Source organism: Pleurodeles waltl, chromosome 5, assembly GCF_031143425.1.
Source record: "Pleurodeles waltl isolate 20211129_DDA chromosome 5, aPleWal1.hap1.20221129, whole genome shotgun sequence".
NCBI lineage: Eukaryota > Metazoa > Chordata > Amphibia > Caudata > Salamandridae > Pleurodeles > Pleurodeles waltl.
This window is the reverse complement of record NC_090444.1, coordinates 390,805,263-390,827,968: the sequence shown is the minus strand read 5'-3', so window position 1 is coordinate 390,827,968 and position 22,706 is coordinate 390,805,263. Positions and strand designations below refer to the sequence as shown.

Sequence of the window (22,706 nt, the reverse complement as noted above, 5' to 3'; positions counted from 1 at the left end):
ACGTGTTTCTGGCTATTTGGCCGTCATCAGCGAAGAGCAATGTGTAGCTGGCAGGGTTTGCTTGAAATGCCGCCTTGAAAGTATTCACAGGTTTAAGTACCACTCAAGAAGGCGCACAGGTGCTTCACCCGAGCTCGTCAGCTCAGAGGCTCACGGGAGCCTTAATTACAACAGTCAAAATGGGGAGCACCCTGTCTTCCATTCCAGCATTTGTGACGCCAAGGCATCATGGTAAATGCAGTCATTAGCACAAATTTGAATAGAGTTTTGAAAGTTTTTCACCATAAGTTGGTGCGGCGAGTGCCGTATCTTCGGACACGTGTTTCTGGCTATTTGGCCGTCATCAGCGAAGAGCAATGTGTAGCTGGCAGGGTTGCTTGAAATGCCGCCTTGAAAGTATTCACAGGTTTAAGTACCACTCAAGAAGGCGCACAGGTGCTTCACCCGAGCTCGTCAGCTCAGAGGCTCACGGGAGCCTTAATTACAACAGTCAAAATGGGGAGCACCCTGTCTTCCATTCCAGCATTTGTGACCCCAAGGCATCATGGTAAATGCAGTCATTAGCACGAATTTGAATAGAGTTTTGAAAGTTTTTCACCATAAGTTGGTGCGGCGAGTGCCGTATCTTCGGACACGTGTTTCTGGCTATTTGGCCGTCATCAGCGAAGAGCAATGTGAAGCTGGCAGGGTTGCTTGAAATGCCGCCTTGAAAGTATTCACAGGTTTAAGTACCACTCAAGAAGGCGCACAGGTGCTTCACCCGAGCTCGTCAGCTCAGAGGCTCACGGGAGCCTTAATTACAACAGTCATAATGGGGAGCACCCTGTCTTCCATTCCAGCATTTGTGACCCCAAGGCATCATGGTAAATGCAGTCATTAGCACGAATTTGAATAGAGTTTTGAAAGTTTTTCACCATAAGTTGGTGCGGCGAGTGCCGTATCTTCGGACACGTGTTTCTGGCTATTTGGCCGCCATCAGCGAAGAGCAATGTGTAGCTGGCAGGGTTGCTTGAAATGCCGCCTTGAAAGTATTCACAGGTTTAAGTACCACTCAAGAAGGCGCACAGGTGCTTCACCCGAGCTCGTCAGCTCAGAGGCTCACGGGAGCCTTAATTACAACAGTCAAAATGGGGAGCACCCTGTCTTCCATTCCAGCATTTGTGACCCCAAGGCATCATGGTAAATGCAGTCATTAGCACGAATTTGAATAGAGTTTTGAAAGTTTTTCACCATAAGTTGGTGCGGCGAGTGCCGTATCTTCGGACACGTGTTTCTGGCTATTTGGCCGTCATCAGCGAAGAGCAATGTGTAGCTGGCAGGGTTGCTTGAAATGCCGCCTTGAAAGTATTCACAGGTTTAAGTACCACTCAAGAAGGCGCACAGGTGCTTCACCCGAGCTCGTCAGCTCAGAGGCTCACGGGAGCCTTAATTACAACAGTCAAAATGGGGAGCACCCTGTCTTCCATTCCAGCATTTGTGACCCCAAGGCATCATGGTAAATGCAGTCATTAGCACGAATTTGAATAGAGTTTTGAAAGTTTTTCACCATAAGTTGGTGCGGCGAGTGCCGTATCTTCGGACACGTGTTTCTGGCTATTTGGCCGTCATCAGCGAAGAGCAATGTGTAGCTGGCAGGGTTGCTTGAAATGCCGCCTTGAAAGTATTCACAGGTTTAAGTACCACTCAAGAAGGCACACAGGTGCTTCACCCGAGCTCGTCAGCTCAGAGGCTCACGGGAGCCTTAATTACAACAGTCAAAATGGGGAGCACCCTGTCTTCCATTCCAGCATTTGTGACCCCAAGGCATCATGGTAAATGCAGTCATTAGCACGAATTTGAATAGAGTTTTGAAAGTTTTTGACCATAAGTTGGTGCGGCGAGTGCCGTATCTTCGGACACGTGTTTCTGGCTATTTGGCCGTCATCAGCGAAGAGCAATGTGTAGCTGGCAGGGTTGCTTGAAATGCCGCCTTGAAAGTATTCACAGGTTTAAGTACCACTCAAGAAGGCGCACAGGTGCTTCACCCGAGCTCGTCAGCTCAGAGGCTCACGGGAGCCTTAATTACTACAGTCAAAATGGGGAGCACCCTGTCTTCCATTCCAGCATTTGTGACCCCAAGGCATCATGGTAAATGCAGTCATTAGCACGAATTTGAATAGAGTTTTGAAAGTTTTTCACCATAAGTTGGTGCGGCGAGTGCCGTATCTTCGGACACGTGTTTCTGGCTATTTGGCCGTCATCAGCGAAGAGCAATGTGTAGCTGGCAGGGTTGCTTGAAATGCCGCCTTGAAAGTATTCACAGGTTTAAGTACCACTCAAGAAGGCGCACAGGTGCTTCACCCGAGCTCGTCAGCTCAGAGGCTCACAGGAGCCTTAATTACAACAGTCAAAATGGGGAGCACCCTGTCTTCCATTCCAGCATTTGTGACCCCAAGGCATCATGGTAAATGCAGTCATTAGCACGAATTTGAATAGAGTTTTGAAAGTTTTTCACCATAAGTTGGTGCGGCGAGTGCCGTATCTTCGGACACGTGTTTCTGGCTATTTGGCCGTCATCAGCGAAGAGCAATGTGTAGCTGGCAGGGTTGCTTGAAATGCCGCCTTGAAAGTATTCACAGGTTTAAGTACCACTCAAGAAGGCACACAGGTGCTTCACCCGAGCTCGTCAGCTCAGAGGCTCACGGGAGCCTTAATTACAACAGTCAAAATGGGGAGCACCCTGTCTTCCATTCCAGCATTTGTGACCCCAAGGCATCATGGTAAATGCAGTCATTAGCACGAATTTGAATAGAGTTTTGAAAGTTTTTGACCATAAGTTGGTGCGGCGAGTGCCGTATCTTCGGACACGTGTTTCTGGCTATTTGGCCGTCATCAGCGAAGAGCAATGTGTAGCTGGCAGGGTTGCTTGAAATGCCGCCTTGAAAGTATTCACAGGTTTAAGTACCACTCAAGAAGGCGCACAGGTGCTTCACCCGAGCTCGCCAGCTCAGAGGCTCACGGGAGCCTTAATTACAACAGTCATAATGGGGAGCACCCTGTCTTCCATTCCAGCATTTGTGACCCCAAGGCATCATGGTAAATGCAGTCATTAGCACGAATTTGAATAGAGTTTTGAAAGTTTTTCACCATAAGTTGGTGCGGCGAGTGCCGTATCTTCGGACACGTGTTTCTGGCTATTTGGCCGTCATCAGCGAAGAGCAATGTGTAGCTGGCAGGGTTGCTTGAAATGCCGCCTTGAAAGTATTCACAGGTTTAAGTACCACTCAAGAAGGCGCACAGGTGCTTCACCCGAGCTCGTCAGCTCAGAGGCTCACGGGAGCCTTAATTACTACAGTCAAAATGGGGAGCACCCTGTCTTCCATTCCAGCATTTGTGACCCCAAGGCATCATGGTAAATGCAGTCATTAGCACGAATTTGAATAGAGTTTTGAAAGTTTTTCACCATAAGTTGGTGCGGCGAGTGCCGTATCTTCGGACACGTGTTTCTGGCTATTTGGCCGTCATCAGCGAAGAGCAATGTGTAGCTGGCAGGGTTGCTTGAAATGCCGCCTTGAAAGTATTCACAGGTTTAAGTACCACTCAAGAAGGCGCACAGGTGCTTCACCCGAGCTCGCCAGCTCAGAGGCTCACGGGAGCCTTAATTACAACAGTCAAAATGGGGAGCACCCTGTCTTCCATTCCAGCATTTGTGACCCCAAGGCATCATGGTAAATGCAGTCATTAGCACGAATTTGAATAGAGTTTTGAAAGTTTTTGACCATAAGTTGGTGCGGCGAGTGCCGTATCTTCGGACACGTGTTTCTGGCTATTTGGCCGTCATCAGCGAAGAGCAATGTGTAGCTGGCAGGGTTGCTTGAAATGCCGCCTTGAAAGTATTCACAGGTTTAAGTACCACTCAAGAAGGCGCACAGGTGCTTCACCCGAGCTCGCCAGCTCAGAGGCTCACGGGAGCCTTAATTACAACAGTCAAAATGGGGAGCACCCTGTCTTCCATTCCAGCATTTGTGACCCCAAGGCATCATGGTAAATGCAGTCATTAGCACGAATTTGAATAGAGTTTTGAAAGTTTTTCACCATAAGTTGGTGCGGCGAGTGCCGTATCTTCGGACACGTGTTTCTGGCTATTTGGCCGTCATCAGCGAAGAGCAATGTGTAGCTGGCAGGGTTGCTTGAAATGCCGCCTTGAAAGTATTCACAGGTTTAAGTACCACTCAAGAAGGCGCACAGGTGCTTCACCCGAGCTCGTCAGCTCAGAGGCTCACGGGAGCCTTAATTACTACAGTCAAAATGGGGAGCACCCTGTCTTCCATTCCAGCATTTGTGACCCCAAGGCATCATGGTAAATGCAGTCATTAGCACGAATTTGAATAGAGTTTTGAAAGTTTTTCACCATAAGTTGGTGCGGCGAGTGCCGTATCTTCGGACACGTGTTTCTGGCTATTTGGCCGTCATCAGCGAAGAGCAATGTGTAGCTGGCAGGGTTGCTTGAAATGCCGCCTTGAAAGTATTCACAGGTTTAAGTACCACTCAAGAAGGCGCACAGGTGCTTCACCCGAGCTCGTCAGCTCAGAGGCTCACAGGAGCCTTAATTACAACAGTCAAAATGGGGAGCACCCTGTCTTCCATTCCAGCATTTGTGACCCCAAGGCATCATGGTAAATGCAGTCATTAGCACGAATTTGAATAGAGTTTTGAAAGTTTTTCACCATAAGTTGGTGCGGCGAGTGCCGTATCTTCGGACACGTGTTTCTGGCTATTTGGCCGTCATCAGCGAAGAGCAATGTGTAGCTGGCAGGGTTGCTTGAAATGCCGCCTTGAAAGTATTCACAGGTTTAAGTACCACTCAAGAAGGCGCACAGGTGCTTCACCCGAGCTCGCCAGCTCAGAGGCTCACGGGAGCCTTAATTACAACAGTCATAATGGGGAGCACCCTGTCTTCCATTCCAGCATTTGTGACCCCAAGGCATCATGGTAAATGCAGTCATTAGCACGAATTTGAATAGAGTTTTGAAAGTTTTTCACCATAAGTTGGTGCGGCGAGTGCCGTATCTTCGGCCACGTGTTTCTGGCTATTTGGCCGTCATCAGCGAAGAGCAATGTGTAGCTGGCAGGGTTGCTTGAAATGCCGCCTTGAAAGTATTCACAGGTTTAAGTACCACTCAAGAAGGCGCACAGGTGCTTCACCCGAGCTCGTCAGCTCAGAGGCTCACGGGAGCCTTAATTACAACAGTCAAAATGGGGAGCACCCTGTCTTCCATTCCAGCATTTGTGACCCCAAGGCATCATGGTAAATGCAGTCATTAGCACGAATTTGAATATTGTTTTGAAAGTTTTTCACCATAAGTTGGTGCGGCGAGTGCCGTATCTTCGGACACGTGTTTCTGGCTATTTGGCCGTCATCAGCGAAGAGCAATGTGTAGCTGGCAGGGTTGCTTGAAATGCCGCCTTGAAAGTATTCACAGGTTTAAGTACCACTCAAGAAGGCGCACAGGTGCTTCACCCGAGCTCGTCAGCTCAGAGGCTCACGGGAGCCTTAATTACAACAGTCAAAATGGGGAGCACCCTGTCTTCCATTCCAGCATTTGTGACCCCAAGGCATCATGGTAAATGCAGTCATTAGCACGAATTTGAATAGAGTTTTGAAAGTTTTTCACCATAAGTTGGTGCGGCGAGTGCCGTATCTTCGGACACGTGTTTCTGGCTATTTGGCCGTCATCAGCGAAGAGCAATGTGTAGCTGGCAGGGTTGCTTGAAATGCCGCCTTGAAAGTATTCACAGGTTTAAGTACCACTCAAGAAGGCGCACAGGTGCTTCACCCGAGCTCGTCAGCTCAGAGGCTCACGGGAGCCTTAATTACAACAGTCAAAATGGGGAGCACCCTGTCTTCCATTCCAGCATTTGTGACCCCAAGGCATCATGGTAAATGCAGTCATTAGCACGAATTTGAATAGAGTTTTGAAAGTTTTTCACCATAAGTTGGTGCGGCGAGTGCCGTATCTTCGGACACGTGTTTCTGGCTATTTGGCCGTCATCAGCGAAGAGCAATGTGTAGCTGGCAGGGTTGCTTGAAATGCCGCCTTGAAAGTATTCACAGGTTTAAGTACCACTCAAGAAGGCGCACAGGTGCTTCACCCGAGCTCGTCAGCTCAGAGGCTCACGGGAGCCTTAATTACAACAGTCATAATGGGGAGCACCCTGTCTTCCATTCCAGCATTTGTGACCCCAAGGCATCATGGTAAATGCAGTCATTAGCACGAATTTGAATAGAGTTTTGAAAGTTTTTCACCATAAGTTGGTGCGGCGAGTGCCGTATCTTCGGACACGTGTTTCTGGCTATTTGGCCGTCATCAGCGAAGAGCAATGTGTAGCTGGCAGGGTTGCTTGAAATGCCGCCTTGAAAGTATTCACAGGTTTAAGTACCACTCAAGAAGGCGCACAGGTGCTTCACCCGAGCTAGTCAGCTCAGAGGCTCACGGGAGCCTTAATTACAACAGTCAAAATGGGGAGCACCCTGTCTTCCATTCCAGCATTTGTGACCCCAAGGCATCATGGTAAATGCAGTCATTAGCACGAATTTGAATAGAGTTTTGAAAGTTTTTCACCATAAGTTGGTGCGGCGAGTGCCGTATCTTCGGACACGTGTTTCTGGCTATTTGGCCGTCATCAGCGAAGAGCAATGTGTAGCTGGCAGGGTTGCTTGAAATGCCGCCTTGAAAGTATTCACAGGTTTAAGTACCACTCAAGAAGGCGCACAGGTGCTTCACCCGAGCTCGTCAGCTCAGAGGCTCACGGGAGCCTTAATTACAACAGTCATAATGGGGAGCACCCTGTCTTCCATTCCAGCATTTGTGACCCCAAGGCATCATGGTAAATGCAGTCATTAGCACGAATTTGAATAGAGTTTTGAAAGTTTTTCACCATAAGTTGGTGCGGCGAGTGCCGTATCTTCGGACACGTGTTTCTGGCTATTTGGCCGTCATCAGCGAAGAGCAATGTGTAGCTGGCAGGGTTGCTTGAAATGCCGCCTTGAAAGTATTCACAGGTTTAAGTACCACTCAAGAAGGCGCACAGGTGCTTCACCCGAGCTCGTCAGCTCAGAGGCTCACGGGAGCCTTAATTACAACAGTCAAAATGGGGAGCACCCTGTCTTCCATTCCAGCATTTGTGACCCCAAGGCATCATGGTAAATGCAGTCATTAGCACGAATTTGAATAGAGTTTTGAAAGTTTTTCACCATAAGTTGGTGCGGCGAGTGCCGTATCTTCGGACACGTGTTTCTGGCTATTTGGCCGTCATCAGCGAAGAGCAATGTGTAGCTGGCAGGGTTGCTTGAAATGCCGCCTTGAAAGTATTCACAGGTTTAAGTACCACTCAAGAAGGCGCACAGGTGCTTCACCCGAGCTCGTCAGCTCAGAGGCTCACGGGAGCCTTAATTACAACAGTCATAATGGGGAGCACCCTGTCTTCCATTCCAGCATTTGTGACCCCAAGGCATCATGGTAAATGCAGTCATTAGCACGAATTTGAATAGAGTTTTGAAAGTTTTTCACCATAAGTTGGTGCGGCGAGTGCCGTATCTTCGGACACGTGTTTCTGGCTATTTGGCCGTCATCAGCGAAGAGCAATGTGTAGCTGGCAGGGTTGCTTGAAATGCCGCCTTGAAAGTATTCACAGGTTTAAGTACCACTCAAGAAGGCGCACAGGTGCTTCACCCGAGCTCGTCAGCTCAGAGGCTCACGGGAGCCTTAATTACAACAGTCAAAATGGGGAGCACCCTGTCTTCCATTCCAGCATTTGTGACCCCAAGGCATCATGGTAAATGCAGTCATTAGCACGAATTTGAATAGAGTTTTGAAAGTTTTTCACCATAAGTTGGTGCGGCGAGTGCCGTATCTTCGGACACGTGTTTCTGGCTATTTGGCCGTCATCAGCGAAGAGCAATGTGTAGCTGGCAGGGTTGCTTGAAATGCCGCCTTGAAAGTATTCACAGGTTTAAGTACCACTCAATAAGGCGCACAGGTGCTTCACCCGAGCTCGTCAGCTCAGAGGCTCACGGGAGCCTTAATTACAACAGTCAAAATGGGGAGCACCCTGTCTTCCATTCCAGCATTTGTGACCCCAAGGCATCATGGTAAATGCAGTCATTAGCACGAATTTGAATAGAGTTTTGAAAGTTTTTCACCATAAGTTGGTGCGGCGAGTGCCGTATCTTCGGACACGTGTTTCTGGCTATTTGGCCGTCATCAGCGAAGAGCAATGTGTAGCTGGCAGGGTTGCTTGAAATGCCGCCTTGAAAGTATTCACAGGTTTAAGTACCACTCAAGAAGGCGCACAGGTGCTTCACCCGAGCTCGTCAGCTCAGAGGCTCACGGGAGCCTTAATTACAACAGTCATAATGGGGAGCACCCTGTCTTCCATTCCAGCATTTGTGACCCCAAGGCATCATGGTAAATGCAGTCATTAGCACGAATTTGAATAGAGTTTTGAAAGTTTTTCACCATAAGTTGGTGCGGCGAGTGCCGTATCTTCGGACACGTGTTTCTGGCTATTTGGCCGTCATCAGCGAAGAGCAATGTGTAGCTGGCAGGGTTGCTTGAAATGCCGCCTTGAAAGTATTCACAGGTTTAAGTACCACTCAAGAAGGCGCACAGGTGCTTCACCCGAGCTCGTCAGCTCAGAGGCTCACGGGAGCCTTAATTACAACAGTCAAAATGGGGAGCACCCTGTCTTCCATTCCAGCATTTGTGACCCCAAGGCATCATGGTAAATGCAGTCATTAGCACGAATTTGAATAGAGTTTTGAAAGTTTTTCACCATAAGTTGGTGCGGCGAGTGCCGTATCTTCGGACACGTGTTTCTGGCTATTTGGCCGTCATCAGCGAAGAGCAATGTGTAGCTGGCAGGGTTGCTTGAAATGCCGCCTTGAAAGTATTCACAGGTTTAAGTACCACTCAATAAGGCGCACAGGTGCTTCACCCGAGCTCGTCAGCTCAGAGGCTCACGGGAGCCTTAATTACAACAGTCAAAATGGGGAGCACCCTGTCTTCCATTCCAGCATTTGTGACCCCAAGGCATCATGGTAAATGCAGTCATTAGCACGAATTTGAATAGAGTTTTGAAAGTTTTTCACCATAAGTTGGTGCGGCGAGTGCCGAATCTTCGGACACGTGTTTCTGGCTATTTGGCCGTCATCAGCGAAGAGCAATGTGTAGCTGGCAGGGTTGCTTGAAATGCCGCCTTGAAAGTATTCACAGGTTTAAGTACCACTCAAGAAGGCGCACAGGTGCTTCACCCGAGCTCGTCAGCTCAGAGGCTCACGGGAGCCTTAATTACAACAGTCAAAATGGGGAGCACCCTGTCTTCCATTCCAGCATTTGTGACCCCAAGGCATCATGGTAAATGCAGTCATTAGCACGAATTTGAATAGAGTTTTGAAAGTTTTTCACCATAAGTTGGTGCGGCGAGTGCCGTATCTTCGGACACGTGTTTCTGGCTATTTGGCCGTCATCAGCGAAGAGCAATGTGTAGCTGGCAGGGTTGCTTGAAATGCCGCCTTGAAAGTAATCACAGGTTTAAGTACCACTCAAGAAGGCGCACAGGTGCTTCACCAGAGCTCGTCAGCTCAGAGGCTCACGGGAGCCTTAATTACAACAGTCATAATGGGGAGCACCCTGTCTTCCATTCCAGCATTTGTGACCCCAAGGCATCATGGTAAATGCAGTCATTAGCACGAATTTGAATAGAGTTTTGAAAGTTTTTCACCATAAGTTGGTGCGGCGAGTGCCGTATCTTCGGACACGTGTTTCTGGCTATTTGGCCGTCATCAGCGAAGAGCAATGTGTAGCTGGCAGGGTTGCTTGAAATGCCGCCTTGAAAGTATTCACAGGTTTAAGTACCACTCAAGAAGGCGCACAGGTGCTTCACCCGAGCTCGTCAGCTCAGAGGCTCACGGGAGCCTTAATTACAACAGTCAAAATGGGGAGCACCCTGTCTTCCATTCCAGCATTTGTGACCCCAAGGCATCATGGTAAATGCAGTCATTAGCACGAATTTGAATAGAGTTTTGAAAGTTTTTCACCATAAGTTGGTGCGGCGAGTGCCGTATCTTCGGACACGTGTTTCTGGCTATTTGGCCGTCATCAGCGAAGAGCAATGTGTAGCTGGCAGGGTTGCTTGAAATGCCGCCTTGAAAGTATTCACAGGTTTAAGTACCACTCAAGAAGGCGCACAGGTGCTTCACCCGAGCTCGTCAGCTCAGAGGCTCACGGGAGCCTTAATTACAACAGTCAAAATGGGGAGCACCCTGTCTTCCATTCCAGCATTTGTGACCCCAAGGCATCATGGTAAATGCAGTCATTAGCACGAATTTGAATAGAGTTTTGAAAGTTTTTCACCATAAGTTGGTGCGGCGAGTGCCGTATCTTCGGACACGTGTTTCTGGCTATTTGGCCGTCATCAGCGAAGAGCAATGTGTAGCTGGCAGGGTTGCTTGAAATGCCGCCTTGAAAGTATTCACAGGTTTAAGTACCACTCAAGAAGGCGCACAGGTGCTTCACCCGAGCTCGTCAGCTCAGAGGCTCACGGGAGCCTTAATTACAACAGTCAAAATGGGGAGCACCCTGTCTTCCATTCCAGCATTTGTGACCCCAAGGCATCATGGTAAATGCAGTCATTAGCACGAATTTGAATAGAGTTTTGAAAGTTTTTCACCATAAGTTGGTGCGGCGAGTGCCGTATCTTCGGACACGTGTTTCTGGCTATTTGGCCGTCATCAGCGAAGAGCAATGTGTAGCTGGCAGGGTTGCTTGAAATGCCGCCTTGAAAGTATTCACAGGTTTAAGTACCACTCAAGAAGGCGCACAGGTGCTTCACCCGAGCTCGTCAGCTCAGAGGCTCACGGGAGCCTTAATTACAACAGTCAAAATGGGGAGCACCCTGTCTTCCATTCCAGCATTTGTGACCCCAAGGCATCATGGTAAATGCAGTCATTAGCACGAATTTGAATAGAGTTTTGAAAGTTTTTCACCATAAGTTGGTGCGGCGAGTGCCGTATCTTCGGACACGTGTTTCTGGCTATTTGGCCGTCATCAGCGAAGAGCAATGTGTAGCTGGCAGGGTTGCTTGAAATGCCGCCTTGAAAGTATTCACAGGTTTAAGTACCACTCAAGAAGGCGCACAGGTGCTTCACCCGAGCTCGTCAGCTCAGAGGCTCACGGGAGCCTTAATTACAACAGTCAAAATGGGGAGCACCCTGTCTTCCATTCCAGCATTTGTGACCCCAAGGCATCATGGTAAATGCAGTCATTAGCACAAATTTGAATAGAGTTTTGAAAGTTTTTCACCATAAGTTGGTGCGGCGAGTGCCGTATCTTCGGACACGTGTTTCTGGCTATTTGGCCGTCATCAGCGAAGAGCAATGTGTAGCTGGCAGGGTTGCTTGAAATGCCGCCTTGAAAGTATTCACAGGTTTAAGTACCACTCAAGAAGGCGCACAGGTGCTTCACCCGAGCTCGTCAGCTCAGAGGCTCACAGGAGCCTTAATTACAACAGTCAAAATGGGGAGCACCCTGTCTTCCATTCCAGCATTTGTGACCCCAAGGCATCATGGTAAATGCAGTCATTAGCACGAATTTGAATAGAGTTTTGAAAGTTTTTCACCATAAGTTGGTGCGGCGAGTGCCGTATCTTCGGACACGTGTTTCTGGCTATTTGGCCGTCATCAGCGAAGAGCAATGTGTAGCTGGCAGGGTTGCTTCAAATGCCGCCTTGAAAGTATTCACAGGTTTAAGTACCACTCAAGAAGGCGCACAGGTGCTTCACCCGAGCTCGTCAGCTCAGAGGCTCACGGGAGCCTTAATTACAACAGTCAAAATGGGGAGCACCCTGTCTTCCATTCCAGCATTTGTGACCCCAAGGCATCATGGTAAATGCAGTCATTAGCACGAATTTGAATAGAGTTTTGAAAGTTTTTCACCATAAGTTGGTGCGGCGAGTGCCGTATCTTCGGACACGTGTTTCTGGCTATTTGGCCGTCATCAGCGAAGAGCAATGTGTAGCTGGCAGGGTTGCTTGAAATGCCGCCTTGAAAGTATTCACAGGTTTAAGTACCACTCAAGAAGGCGCACAGGTGCTTCACCCGAGCTCGTCAGCTCAGAGGCTCACGGGAGCCTTAATTACAACAGTCAAAATGGGGAGCACCCTGTCTTCCATTCCAGCATTTGTGACCCCAAGGCATCATGGTAAATGCAGTCATTAGCACGAATTTGAATAGAGTTTTGAAAGTTTTTCATCATAAGTTGGTGCGGCGAGTGCCGTATCTTCGGACACGTGTTTCTGGCTATTTGGCCGTCATCAGCGAAGAGCAATGTGTAGCTGGCAGGGTTGCTTGAAATGCCGCCTTGAAAGTATTCACAGGTTTAAGTACCACTCAAGAAGGCGCACAGGTGCTTCACCCGAGCTCGTCAGCTCAGAGGCTCACGGGAGCCTTAATTACAACAGTCAAAATGGGGAGCACCCTGTCTTCCATTCCAGCATTTGTGACCCCAAGGCATCATGGTAAATGCAGTCATTAGCACGAATTTGAATAGAGTTTTGAAAGTTTTTCACCATAAGTTGGTGCGGCGAGTGCCGTATCTTCGGACACGTGTTTCTGGCTATTTGGCCGTCATCAGCGAAGAGCAATGTGTAGCTGGCAGGGTTGCTTGAAATGCCGCCTTGAAAGTATTCACAGGTTTAAGTACCACTCAAGAAGGCGCACAGGTGCTTCACCTGAGCTCGTCAGCTCAGAGGCTCACGGGAGCCTTAATTACAACAGTCAAAATGGGGAGCACCCTGTCTTCCATTCCAGCATTTGTGACCCCAAGGCATCATGGTAAATGCAGTCATTAGCACGAATTTGAATAGAGTTTTGAAAGTTTTTCACCATAAGTTGGTGCGGCGAGTGCCGTATCTTCGGACACGTGTTTCTGGCTATTTGGCCGTCATCAGCGAAGAGCAATGTGTAGCTGGCAGGGTTGCTTGAAATGCCGCCTTGAAAAATGTCTCTATCTTTAAATCAAATGACTGCATTTACCATGATGCATAGGGGCTATTTTATGCTGGAGTGTGAGGCAGTGTGCTCCCCTTTTTTTGTGTGTCTAATTGACGGCTCCCGTGAGCCTACGAGCTGACGAGCTCTGGTGATGCACCTGTTCGCCTACTGAGTGGTACAAAAACCTGTGAAGACGTTCGGCGGCACTTCAAGCAACCCCTTCAGATATATTTTCTCTCTGCTGATGACGGCCGAAAGCCAGAAACACGTGTCCAGAGATACGGCACTTGCTGCACCTACTTAAGGTGAAAGACTTTTTGAAAAATGTCTCTATCTTTAAATCAAATGACTGCATTTACCATGATGCATAGGGGCTATTTTATTCTGGAGTGTGAGGCAGTGTGCTCCCCTTTTTTTGTGTGTCTAATTGACGGCTCCCGTGAGCCTACGAGCTGACGAGCTCTGGTGATGCACCTGTTCGCCTACTGAGTGGTACAAAAACCTGTGAAGACGTTCGGCGGCACTTCAAGCAACCCCTTCAGATATATTTTCTCTCTGCTGATGACGGCTGAAAGCCAGAAACACGTGTCCAGAGATACGGCACTTGCTGCACCTACTTAAGGTGAAAGACTTTTTGAAAAATGTCTCTATCTTTAAATCAAATGACTGCATTTACCATGATGCGTAGGGGCTATTTTATGCTGGAGTGTGAGGCAGTGTGCTCCCCTTTTTTTGTGTGTCTAATTGACGGCTCCCGTGAGCCTACGAGCTGACGAGCTCTGGTGATGCACCTGTTCGCCTACTGAGTGGTACAAAAACCTGTGAAGACGTTCGGCGGCACTTCAAGCAACCCCTTCAGATATATTTTCTCTCTGCTGATGACGGCCGAAAGCCAGAAACACGTGTCCAGAGATACGGCACTTGCTGCACCTACTTAAGGTGAAAGACTTTTTGAAAAATGTCTCTATCTTTAAATCAAATGACTGCATTAACCATGATGCATAGGGGCTATTTTATGCTGGAGTGTGAGGCAGTGTGCTCCCCCTTTTTTTGTGTGTCTAATTGACGGCTCCCGTGAGCCTACGAGCTGACGAGCTCTGGTGATGCACCTGTTCGCCTACTGAGTGGTACAAAAACCTGTGAAGACGTTCGGCGGCACTTCAAGCAACCCCTTCAGATATATTTTCTCTCTGCTGATGACGGCCGAAAGCCAGAAACACGTGTCCAGAGATACGGCACTTGCTGCACCTACTTAAGGTGAAAGACTTTTTGAAAAATGTCTCTATCTTTAAATCAAATGACTGCATTTACCATGATGCATAGGGGCTATTTTATGCTGGAGTGTGAGGCAGTGTGCTCCCCTTTTTTTGTGTGTCTAATTGACGGCTCCCGTGAGCCTACGAGCTGACGAGCTCTGGTGATGCACCTGTTCACCTACTGAGTGGTACAAAAACCTGTGAAGACGTTCGGCGGCACTTCAAGCAACCCCTTCAGATATATTTTCTCTCTGCTGATGACGGCCGAAAGCCAGAAACACGTGTCCAGAGATACGGCACTTGCTGCACCTACTTAAGGTGAAAGACTTTTTGAAAAATGTCTCTATCTTTAAATCAAATGACTGCATTTACCATGATGCATAGGGGCTATTTTATGCTGGAGTGTGAGGCAGTGTGCTCCCCTTTTTTTGTGTGTCTAATTGACGGCTCCCGTGAGCCTACGAGCTGACGAGCTCTGGTGATGCACCTGTTCGCCTACTGAGTGGTACAAAAACCTGTGAAGACGTTCGGCGGCACTTCAAGCAACCCCTTCAGATATATTTTCTCTCTGCTGATGACGGCCGAAAGCCAGAAACACGTGTCCAGAGATACGGCACTTGCTGCACCTACTTAAGGTGAAAGACTTTTTGAAAAATGTCTCTATCTTTAAATCAAATGACTGCATTTACCATGATGCATAGGGGCTATTTTATGCTGGAGTGTGAGGCAGTGTGCTCCCCTTTTTTTGTGTGTCTAATTAACGGCTCCCGTGAGCCTACGAGCTGACGAGCTCTGGTGATGCACCTGTTCGCCTACTGAGTGGTACAAAAACCTGTGAAGACGTTCGGCGGCACTTCAAGCAACCCCTTCAGATATATTTTCTCTCTGCTGATGACGGCCGAAAGCCAGAAACACGTGTCCAGAGATACGGCACTTGCTGCACCTACTTAAGGTGAAAGACTTTTTGAAAAATTTCTCTATCTTTAAATCAAATGACTGCATTTACCATGATGCATAGGGGCTATTTTATGCTGGAGTGTGAGGCAGTGTGCTCCCCTTTTTTTGTGTGTCTAATTGACGGCTCCCGTGAGCCTACGAGCTGACGAGCTCTGGTGATGCACCTGTTCGCCTACTGAGTGGTACAAAAACCTGTGAAGACGTTCGGCGGCACTTCAAGCAACCCCTTCAGATATATTTTCTCTCTGCTGATGACGGCCGAAAGCCAGAAACACGTGTCCAGAGATACGGCACTTGCTGCACCTACTTAAGGTGAAAGACTTTTTGAAAAATGTCTCTATCTTTAAATCAAATGACTGCATTTACCATGATGCATAGGGGTTATTTTATGCTGGAGTGTGAGGCAGTGTGCTCCCCTTTTTTTGTGTGTCTAATTGACGGCTCCCGTGAGCCTACGAGCTGACGAGCTCTGGTGATGCACCTGTTCGCCTACTGAGTGGTACAAAAACCTGTGAAGACGTTCGGCGGCACTTCAAGCAACCCCTTCAGATATATTTTCTCTCTGCTGATGACGGCCGAAAGCCAGAAACACGTGTCCAGAGATACGGCACTTGCTGCACCTACTTAAGGTGAAAGACTTTTTGAAAAATGTCTCTATCTTTAAATCAAATGACTGCATTTACCATGATGCATAGGGGCTATTTTATGCTGGAGTGTGAGGCAGTGTGCTCCCCTTTTTTTGTGTGTCTAATTGACGGCTCCCGTGAGCCTACGAGCTGACAAGCTCTGGTGATGCACCTGTTCGCCTACTGAGTGGTACAAAAACCTGTGAAGACGTTCGGCGGCACTTCAAGCAACCCCTTCAGATATATTTTCTCTCTGCTGATGACGGCCGAAAGCCAGAAACACGTGTCCAGAGATATGGCACTTGCTGCACCTACTTAAGGTGAAAGACTTTTTGAAAAATGTCTCTATCTTTAAATCAAATGACTGCATTTACCATGATGCATAGGGGCTATTTTATGCTGGAGTGTGAGGCAGTGTGCTCCCCTTTTTTTGTGTGTCTAATTGACGGCTCCCGTGAGCCTACGAGCTGACGAGCTCTGGTGATGCACCTGTTCGCCTACTGAGTGGTACAAAAACCTGTGAAGACGTTCGGCGGCACTTCAAGCAACCCCTTCAGATATATTTTCTCTCTGCTGATGACGGCCGAAAGCCAGAAACACGTGTCCAGAGATACGGCACTTGCTGCACCTACTTAAGGTGAAAGACTTTTTGAAAAATGTCTCTATCTTTAAATCAAATGACTGCATTTACCATGATGCATAGGGGCTATTTTATGCTGGAGTGTGAGGCAGTGTGCTCCCCTTTTTTTGTGTGTACAAAAAAGATCTCTTTAAACAAATTGGTGCCACACTGCACATTAGAGTAGAGCCAATGTTTCACCTGTTTTTTTTCTCGCTGTGATGTGGACTCCATGGTTCCACAGCGCAGACTAGATACATTTGTCAGCACTACCACATACACATACTACAGGCATTATTACGGAGGGAGGTAGATCAGAGGGAGGGGGTTAAGATGAATCTGTCGCTTGTCGGGTGATTTCAGATGGCCTCCTGAGGTGGGGCTGTGTTTTGAGTCCTGTTCTGTCTGTCCACACTAGGATGGGACCCAGAAGCCCCAGAAGCATACCCAAGAGTGGCCCCTCTTGTGAGCATGTCCCTGTTTGGAGGCTGGGAAACTGTCTGGGCTAAGGTACCATCCAGGCAAAATGACTGCTTTGTGGGACCCTCGGCAAGCCCCTCATCACCAATGTTCAATGATTCCTTTATGACGGCACAACAGGAGTAGATAGGCTGCAGCTTAGAATCAAAGATGGTGGAAAGTTCCTCCCCCAAAGCATCCCCAAATGCTGTATCCAAGGGGTCAGAAGTAGGAGACGTGGAGGTCATAGTCAATTGCTCTGAGGTCTGTACACTATTTGGTACTACTTCTTTGGACTTTTGAGTTCCCTTTCAGTATTTGGCCATAAGACCATCCCCGGTAGATCTGGTGGTAGACTCCACACAAGTTGGCACAACCTCATTCCTTCCCTCAATAGGGGTGTCCACAGTAATCGCTGTTATACCTGGCAAAACAAGGTCTCTTTATTGGCTGGGGCACTGGGGTGGGGGACTGAGGTTTGAGATAAATGAGTTACATCAGCAGAACGGGAAAGGCGCCTTTCACCCAATTTGATTTCCTTGCAATTAATCCCCACTGTCCTAGCAAAAAAAAGCTATTGATAGTAGTATGTCCTTGGGCCTGTGTCACAACAGAACTAGTTTTTTATTTTCCCATTGTGGAAGGAGGGCAGAAAAACAGGAGGTGAGGGCTTAAAAGTTAGTTATAAAAATGTACTTTATTTCAATACTCTTGCCTCCCCACCCCACTATATGATCCAAAGATGGAAGATATCCCTGTACAAGACAACACTCCACACAACACAGGAGCTCAAGTGCTGAGATAGGCTAAGCAAACCCACAGACACACAACGTACCTGAATGATGTGGTAGGTTGAAGAAGAAAAGCCAAGGGTGGGGGATGGTCCAGCCCAGTCTGTTCCAGGCAATGATGCCTGGGTGCATCCCGTGCGTGTGGGATCCACACTTGATAATAAGCACACCCACTGGTGCCTGTGCAGCATTGGCCTTCCTACTGGGGCTTAGGTGATGGATGATGTCACTCAAATTCTTTGCATGCACTGCCTCACCTTCACAATTTCTCCAAGGAATTCTACTTCAGAACTGCTGTACAATCCCTCAGAGTCTTGTCTCTGGATGGTGGAAATACCCTGCTCCAAAGCTTCCTAGATTTCACACTGCCTCTACCCTCCCACTTAAGGGTACCCTACAGGCTGCATTCTACCTTATCAAGGGCCTGGCAATATATGATGACATGGTTGCACCACACTGGATCTTAATTGACTGCTCTTGCCAGCCCACAGCATCTTCATAGCCAGCTACACATTTACAGAGGCATCACAACCTATCAGGCTGACATTCACAGCACATCTGCAGCCTGGATATAACCAAGCTGGAGATGAGAGATTTGAGAAATGCTGGGTGATAGCTGGAGGAAGTGAACTGATTTTGCTATGCATATGAGAATTGCATAATACCAACCGAAAAGAAATGACATTGTCATCATTATTGCTGTCCTGGAAACCTTAATGTCACTATTTTGACAATGGCCAAGAAGCAAAGACAAGTAAACAAAGTTAGGCAAACATCTGTATATTTTATCTTTAGTTACTTCTCTGCTTTTATGTTAAAAATTACAACACTGAATGTTTGTTCATTGAGTTGTCTTTTTGGATTGGCTGCATCAACATGTATTTGAAAGAAAAGGAGTAGACAGCATTCACCTGCAAGAGCCATAGATAGTCTGAGTTCTTCCTTCAGCATTTGAAGTACATCATGGACTCCGTCTTCACCCTATTTATAAAAAAAAAAAAAAACTGTGATGAAGTGCACAATATGTAGCCACAACATTTCCACACAGAAAGACTAATTACCTGATATGCTAATCCCCAAAGAACTGGTCTTCCAATGAAGACAGCGTTTGCACCAAGTGCCAATGCTTTCAGGACATCTGTGCCTTTTCGGATTCCACCATCCAGGTATACTTCCACTTTCCCTTTAACAGCCTCAACTATTTCAGGTAAGGCATCAATCTAAGCAAACAAAACAGTAAAATAGGGACAATCATTTCACAAAATAATCTGTTTTAATAACAAATCAATACATATTCCTTAGTCACACTGACACTGCCAGGCCTCCTTTAAATACCATCAACCATTACAGCATCAGTCAACTTATTTTCTACTTATGACTAAAAGCAAGTACAGCCAAATAGTACCACAAAGATCTTCTTCGTGCCTTGCTGTTCCATCTACTGAAGAGCCACAGGATTGTCCATACAAGTTTTCTATCCTATGTAATGTTTTGCTTCCAAGAGGGTCCCAGGTAAGGAGATCCTTGACACCTTCCAAGTGTACTGTCAACTGCAGGGTGACACTGTGGCTACTAGGAGGATTTTGCCTTTTCTTAGGTGATCATGAAGGTGATTGAACAGACCATTTTTATGATCAATCCTTGATTGATTGCACGCCAATGACTCTTTAGATTGCCTGTACTTTGGATCCTTTCCAGGACATGGGCCATTAACTGCAACAATTTCACTGTGAGAATATGGGGTCATATTTATACTTTTTGATACAAAACTGCACAAACAAGGTTTTGAATCAAAAAGTTTAGCGCTGGCTAGCGTCATTTCTTAACGCCACCCGGGTGTCAAATTTATACTTTGACGCAGGGTGGTGCTAAGAACAGGTTAGTCATTTTTCCTGATGCTATCCATTGCACCTTGTCATAATCAAAATTACGTTAACACAGGAAAAATGACTATAATCCGGTTTGCGACATAGAAAAACATCACAAAACCGATATGCACCATTTTGCACCTCAATAGCGTCAAAAAGAGACGAAAACGCGGCAAACAGTGCTAAGGAGCCCCAAAATGGATCCCAGAAGTCAGGAGAGACCCCAGGGAGACCCAACACAAACAGGAACCAGTCGGAGGACACAGACAAGACCCAGGGGTGAGACAAGAAGAAGAGGAAGTGTCGTTTCAGCGCAGAGGACCTTGAAATACTGGTCAGAGAGGTGACGGAGCATCAGCAGCAACTATTCATCACCTCTAAATTGCCAATTTGGAGGAGAAAGGCAATTTGGCAACATATGTGGACAAGATTAACAGTTTGGAAGAGGTCCGGAGAACTGTCATGGAGTGCAAGAAATGGTGGTATGACTGCAAGCACAGGACAAAGGAGAAAATGGCAAGGAACTGGAAGGCAGCACTGCAGACCGGAAGTGGGAGTCCAGCACCGCAAGAGGACCTGGACGAAATGGAGGACATGGTTGCAGCCGTCATCCCAGAGGAAATCGTCACTGGTTTCACAGGACAGGACCACACAGACTACCTTAAGACAACACATATGCAGGGTATGTTGCATGGGGGACCAAAATGCCTAAATGTCAAGTGCAAGAAAGGGGAGGCACATACATACTACATAATGCATGTCAGCCCTTCAAATCAGGCAGTGGAAAGAGCAAAGGGGCATGGCATAGGACTCCCTGCACTGCCCATGCCATGTGCATGGGCTGAGCAGGGGCATCCAGGGGCACAGCACAGCACAACACAACACCAACAGCCTTTGCTTAAGCATACCAGGAAGGTATGGTAGAACGTAACACTGCGCTGCTGTCACAGGACAGCTGATATTATCAGAATGCAAACTAGAGGACAATGCTCAGCTTTAGGCCATTGGCTCAAGAGGCATTTACCATTGACAACACTTGTCACTACTACCTGTGCTGTGTGTGCTGGTCACTTAGGAAATGCAGTTAGGTGCCCCTGGCACAAACACTCTCAAAATGAGGGATCAGTATGACTATGTGATCAATCCCTATCCAAGTGCAACGCCTGTCAACTGCTCATGTCCATAGACTCATTAAACATCAGGCACTGTCACATACATTATGAAGTACAAAGTGGTAATCTCATGCCCATGCTGCCCATACCAGGGTCTACCCCTGAGCCTGTGTCACAATAGCTGCAATGCCACCATGCAACATTTCAGGTGTCATAGTGCCAAGGCAACAGCATTGAGGGGGAGGACATATGTATGTAGTTAGGCAAACACACCCACACAGTCATGAGAGGAAATGGAACTCTGCCAGGCCCATCAGTGAAATGCAATGTAGCACACATACGCAAACATCAACATGAGAAACTATCAATGGTGACACCTGTATTGTTTCATGAAAATGCAATACATGGTATGGTGCTAGGGATCAGCACCATATATGTGTATGTGAAAAATGATAGACTGGGACAGGGCCATATTGTCATGTGTGGTGCATGTGGCATCAGCACACCAACAATCATTGCAAGGCCTCACCATGCTAATGAAAGCAGAGGGAGGGTTGATTAGGACAAGAAGGTGACAAGCCACAATTTGGATAGAACCCACACTTAGAAGATGTGACGCAGACAATTCCCCAAACTGCCCAAACGGCATGTGACATGCAGGTGTGTCATAGGGCTGAGAGACTGCAAACACTCATGACAGCAACAATGCACGGGAACCAAGATTACAATGTATCACCAATAGGAAGTCAGTGGCATCACATTACAACTGCTACAACACAGACACACTAATTGTACAACATCTCATTGCAGAGGACGATGACTCTCCTGTGGATCAGTCTGTCCAGGACAACCATGATTACCTGGATGACCAGCTGACAACCATCAGCCAGGAAACTCTCCAAGATGTCCTGGGAATCCTCCAGACACCACCTCCAGTTGCACGGAGGAGCACACATGTTGTAGCCATCCCAGAGGACCCACCCACCACCCCAAAAGTACGATCTGCCAGCTCAAACACAGCTGAGGACTCTGATGACACTGGGGCCAGATTTGAAAGGACAGTAGTGGGAGTACAGAGCGAACTGGCCAAGGAAGTGTGGGTGGGGATGCAAATTATGGCAGCCAGCCTTGAGGGGAAGTGCATGTGCATGATGATGTCCGCAGAACAGTCAGCAGCGATACAAGTCACACAATCCCTACTGAAAGGAGTCCAAAAGTGTGTGAGGGACCTCACCACTGCTGTAAGGGAGTTGCTACAACACCTGCCATCCCAATTGTGCAGCTGCATGAATCACAACAAGCTGGACTACCTCAGGGCAGACCTGGCTGCCTACCACAGGGATGTTGCTGCCATACTCAATGATCAGCAGCTCCTCCTCGCTGCGGTGATGCCATATCTAGTTCCACAAATGGCAGCTGCCGGGAATTTGGAGTCCACTTCTCCAACCACTGAAGTGTGTGTTGCCCCCTCAAACCCACCAAAACCACCATCAAGGGCAGAGGAGAAGACTCACACATCAGAGGATGAAGATGTGGAACAGATCATATTCACCCATAAGAGTACCCGGTATCACCAGCCCATGCCACATGGGCACTGATTTTCCTTTGTCCTGTGCTTGACAGCATGCCAGTGTTGCTACAGTTGGTGACATGCACTCTTCACTGACACACTGTTAACCTTACCACTATGAACTGCAATTGTTTCTTACTACTCAATTGGCAATTCATGTTCCTCTGCACTGAATGACACTTCATCTCAGCATGTCCAATGACATGTCCCTCAACCTTGCACTTGTGTTGCGTCACAATAGAATGCTTTACACTAATGGGCTCACAAAACTGGACTATGTAAATATTACACTACAGCACTTTAAAATAAACAGCACCCACACAACCACCTTGTCTCTGAGTAATGTGACACATCTACTTTGCTGGATGTTAGACTTTTCATCCTTGGCGTGGTCTCCCTTAACTTTTTGCCTCTGTTC

The 22,706-nt window shown here is 47.6% G+C and overlaps 1 protein-coding gene across 1 annotated transcript in view; it reads right to left on the bottom strand.

Moving 5' to 3' along the window:
• The window catches only part of HAO1 (hydroxyacid oxidase 1), a 258,027-nt gene that overhangs the window by 17,776 nt on the left and 217,545 nt on the right, over nt 1-22,706 (bottom strand). The window contains exons 6-7 of the mRNA XM_069234147.1: nt 18,800-18,958; nt 18,650-18,719 (exon numbers count right to left, since the gene is read on the bottom strand). Coding sequence (XP_069090248.1) covers nt 18,650-18,719; nt 18,800-18,958 — 229 coding nt within the window. The remainder of the gene's footprint in view (nt 1-18,649; nt 18,720-18,799; nt 18,959-22,706) is intronic.